The sequence below is a fragment of the Manacus vitellinus genome, unplaced genomic scaffold (genome assembly GCF_001715985.3).
Source record: "Manacus vitellinus isolate BGI_N305 unplaced genomic scaffold, ASM171598v3 scaffold_35_pilon, whole genome shotgun sequence".
Taxonomy (NCBI): Eukaryota; Metazoa; Chordata; class Aves; order Passeriformes; family Pipridae; genus Manacus; species Manacus vitellinus.
In genome coordinates, this window is record NW_021940498.1 from 4240397 (window position 1) to 4244838 (window position 4442).

The following is a 4442-nucleotide window of genomic DNA, read 5'->3' on the forward strand; positions in this document are numbered from 1 at the left end:
CCTCCTGGGGGTCCTGCCCCTTGCCTCTCCAATTTGGGGTTCCACGTATTGCTGCTGTGCTGGGGTTCCTCTTGCACCCGCCCATCACACCCCCGTTGCTGTTTTTGCTATGGAGACCCCAAATGGGCCTTAGGACTTTCCACAGAGGCTCTTTATGTTTCCCCCGTTGGGGGGATGTCTCTTTGTGCCACCCCAATCCCACCAGCTGGGGTTCTCCCACTCTGACTCCTTTGATCTGGGGACCCCTGAGATCCCTCAGCAAAGAGGTTCAACAGTGACCCCCTCACCCCCCCGCAGGGTTTTCCATACAGCCCCCCTGTAGCGGATTGCCGTTCAGCCCCCCCTCCCACTTGGGGGGTTCCCCATGGCCTCCCATGACCCCTGACTGGGCATTGGGGCACCCGGGGGCACTCCCTGCTGGGGTTGGTTGTAGCTGCAGGGGAGGGGCGAGAAATGAGAGACCTGGCACTGCAGGAAGTGGGGTGACACCAGGGGACCCAGTGCTTTGGGGTGGCACCAGGGAACCTGATTCTGTGGGGTGGCACAGGGAAACTAACATCATAGTGTGGCAGCAGGGGACCTGGGGCACTGTGAGGGATCTGGCACTATAGGAGGACACCAGGGGACCTGGCCCCGTGGAGTGGGAACAGGGGACACAGCACCCTGTCCGTGGAAGTGACACAGTGCAGGGGGCACAGATGCTGCCTTGTCCCAGTCCTTCAGCCCCGCGTCAAGGTGCCATCGGGGCAGGGGACATGGCAGCTGAGTGGAGCAGTGGCCCTGGTGTGGTGACCAGTGGCCCTGGTGTGGTGACCAGTGGCCCTGGCATGGTGACAACCTCCTCGATGCTCATGGTGAGCTCCATGGCCAGAGGCCAGCCCAGGAGCCACCGTCCCTCCTGACAGCACTGGGGTGGGGGAGTCTGGCTGTGCCAGGGGTCCGTGGCTTCTGGAGTCCCCAGGATGGGGAAGGGACACCCCTGGAGTCCCGGTCCTGCTCCTTGCACCCGCTGCTGTTGTCACCCTGTCTCTTAGCGCCGCCTGTCACCCCCTGCCCCGGGATCGCGTCCCTGGTTCCTGTCAGCTTCCATTGGAAAATAAATTGTTTCCTGGCGTCCTGGCTGCCAGCTCCTGCCTGCTCCTGCCAGCTCCTGCCTGCGCCTGCCAGCTCCTGCCTGCACTGCAGGCTGGGGACACAGGCTCCGGCACACAGACAGGCAGTGGGGCTGGGGCGGTGGCACTACCAAGGACATAGTGGTGTTGATCGTGGGATCAGAGCAAGCAGAGGCGTCAATCTGGGACCCCCAGCACCCATCCAGGACCCCCAGGCCCCATCCTGCGGGCATTTTCCTATAGGTTTCCCTGTCAGCTCATTGGATGCCGTAGGGAATAGTGGTACTGGAGCTCCTCACTGCGGGTGCTGGATGAGTGCTGGGCCATGCAGGTGGGTGGGGGGATGCCACGCAACCCCCTAGAACCCCCTGCCTGATGGCCTCCTCCCCACTGCCACAGGTTCCAGAAGCACGTCCACACCTACCGCATCCTGCCCGACGAGGAGGATTTCCTGGCCGTGCAGGTGGGCAGTGAGGGCACGGGACACCCTCTGGCTCGTGGGCAGCGAGGGGTCTCTGGCTCGGCGGGGCTCAATCTCGGCCTCGTGCCATGAGTGTGCCCGTCTCTTTGGCTGTGCCGGGCTGCTGTGCCGGGTGGATGTGCCGGGCTCAGCCCTGGCCTGGTGCCACGCGCGTGCCCGGCTGTGCCGGATGGCTTGGCTGTGCCTGTCTTGGCGGGCTGCCAGCTCCGGGTATTTTTAGAGCAACAGAACCCCCTTTGTGCCGGCCGGGCAGGCAGGAAAAGCCGCCCCCGGGAGGGAGGAGGCCGAAGGATGACTGCTGCCTGCACCCTGCCAGCCCACCTGCCAGCCCCCCGTGGGTGGCACCAGGGCACTGTGCCACATGCACTGGGCTCGGCTCCCCCCCATGGGCTGTGGGGTCAGCCCCCCATCCTGCTTGTGGGTCCCTGCATAGTGGCATCTCCGCATGGGAGGATTCCTGCATGGGAGTCTTTTTGTGGGGGGGGGCATCCCTCCGTGGTGGCATCTCTGCACAGTGGTATCTCTGCATGGCGACATCCCTGCATGGTGGAATCCCTGCATGGGGATGTCCCTCCTTGGAGATATCCTTGCATAGGGACATCTCTGCCTGGGGGTCCCTGCGTGGTGGCGTCCCTGCATGGTGGGTTCCCTGCCTGGTGGTGTCCCCACGCGGGGGTCCGGTGACGGTGGCTGCAGGCGCTGATGGCCCCGGTGTCCCCGTGTCCCCGCAGACGTCGCAGGGGGTGCAGGTGCGGCGCTTCAAGACGCTGAGCGAGCTAATCGCCCTGTACCTGCAGCCCAACCAGGGGCTGGTCTGCACCCTGCTCTTCCCTGTCGAGAGGGAGAAAGAGAAGGAGACCGTGGAGGACAGGGACTACTCGGGTATGGCAGGGTGACACCGGCGGGTGGGCGGGGTCCTGGGACCCCCGGGGTGGCGGGGATTGACCCCCTCATCGCCCTGTTGCAGATGGAGAGGATGAGAAGCCGCCGCTGCCACCACGCTCTGGCTCCACCAGCTTCTCCAGTACCTCGGCCGGGCTCAGCCCCACCAGCCTGGGACCAGCCGTGCCGGAGGGGCCGGCAGAGAGGTGAGGGTCTGCCCATCTCCTGAAGGTCCCCTGTCTGTCCCCTGCCCGTCCCCTGCCCATCCCTACCAGCTCTCACCCCCTGGGTGTCCTCCTCGCAGTGCCAACGGGCTCAGCAGCATCTCCCACGAGTACCTGAAGGGCAGCTACACCCTGGACCTGGAGGCAGTGAAGGGGGGGGCCAACAGCCTCCCCCACCTCAACAAGACCCTTGTCACCTCCTGCAAACGGCTGCACAGGTGGGTGCTGGGTGCTGGGACAGAGGGACAGATGGAGGGACATCTGTGTCACCCACTGAGCTGGCTCCTCTTGCCCCTGCAGTGAGGTGGACAAGGTGCTGGCAGGGCTGGAGATCCTCTCCAAAGTGTTTGACCAGCAGAGCTCCCCCATGGTTTCCAAGATCCTGCAGCAGGTGAGGGGGATATGGGGACACGGTGGTGGCAACCCACCACCATGGACTGTGCCCACAGACCCCACCGTAGCACCATCCATGGGTGGTGGGAAAGCCTGGGGAGAAACACCCACCATCCTGCCCCATCCCAGGGCGCCTGGGGGTCTTGTTACTCTGGGGCGGAACTGGGGTGGGTGTGGGGATCCCATCCCTGTGCTGGGGTTACCTCCTGGGGGTTCCAGACAGCAGGGCAGAGCGGGGAGCAGGAGCTGGAGAGCCTGGTGCTGAAGCTGTCTGTGCTGAAAGATTTCCTCTCCTCCATCGAGAAGAAGGTGAGGCTGGGGGTGTGCGGGGGATGTGTTCTCATGGGGGTGTCCTGAGGGATCTTTGGGGCTGATGGCACTGATGGGGCTGATGGTGGGACTGGACAGCTGACAGGGATTGTTGGGCTGGTGGAGCTGGGGGAGGCTCGTGGGAATGAGGCAACAGTGGGACTGGGGGCGGGGGCAGTGGAGCTGGGGCACTGGTAGGGCTGAGGGGGCTGGTGGATCTTGGGAGGCTGGGAGGGCTGAGGGTGCTTGGAACACTGGTGGGACTGGAGAGTTGGAGGGGTTGGTAGAGCTGGGGGGGCTGGTGGGCTCTCGGCTGATGCCASTGGGGGCTCTGGCAGGCACTGAAGGTCCTGCAGGAGATGAGCTCGGCTGCCCCCACTGCCCCCCCCCAGCCCCTGTCCCGCAAGGCCAAGAGCATCCCAGTGCAGACCTTCGAGGTGAGCCCAACCCTACCCTACCCCCCCTTCCTGAGTTTCAGAGTTCTGGGAGACTTCTGGCGTCAGCTGAGTGCACGTGGTGTAACACTGAGGGCACAGACCCCGAGGTGTCCCCAGCTGGAGTGCTGGGGTGTCCCCTTTGTCCTCCCTCATCCCAGTGTCCCCCGGCAGGTGAAGCTGGACATCACCCTGGGGGACCTGACCAAGATTGGGAAGTCACAGAAGTACACACTGAGTGTGGACGTGGAGGGGGGGAAGCTGGTGGTGCTGAAGAAGCAGAAGGACTCCCAGGAGGACTGGAACACCTTCACCCACGACAAGAGTGAGTGGGGAGGCACCCACGGGGCCCCCTGAGGCTGCCTTTGTGCTGGGGAGCGTCCCCGTGGGGCTCAGCGGTGGGCTGGGAGCTATGGGGTGTCCCCATCCTGGGGGTCCCCCAAAGCGTGGGCTGGGGGGGCTCCAGCACCCAGCTGGCACCCAGCACCCCCCAGCTCTCGCCACTCCTCCCCAGTCCGTCAGCTGATCAAGTCACAGCGAGTGCAGAACAAACTGGGCATCGTTTTTGAGAAGGAAAAGGATAAAACACAACGGAAAGACTTTGTTT

The 4442-nt window shown here is 64.2% G+C and overlaps 1 protein-coding gene across 1 annotated transcript in view; it reads left to right on the plus strand.

Moving 5' to 3' along the window:
- The first annotated feature begins 755 nt into the window (after positions 1–755).
- Positions 756–4442, plus strand: part of INPPL1 (inositol polyphosphate phosphatase like 1) — an 11023-nt gene continuing 7336 nt past the window's right edge. The window contains exons 1-11 of the mRNA XM_029961457.1: positions 756–854; positions 1035–1078; positions 1512–1575; positions 2325–2475; positions 2561–2681; positions 2780–2917; positions 3000–3090; positions 3312–3401; positions 3740–3838; positions 4010–4160; positions 4350–4438. Of these exons, the coding sequence (XP_029817317.1) occupies positions 756–854; positions 1035–1078; positions 1512–1575; positions 2325–2475; positions 2561–2681; positions 2780–2917; positions 3000–3090; positions 3312–3401; positions 3740–3838; positions 4010–4160; positions 4350–4438 (1137 nt within the window). The remainder of the gene's footprint in view (positions 855–1034; positions 1079–1511; positions 1576–2324; positions 2476–2560; positions 2682–2779; positions 2918–2999; positions 3091–3311; positions 3402–3739; positions 3839–4009; positions 4161–4349; positions 4439–4442) is intronic.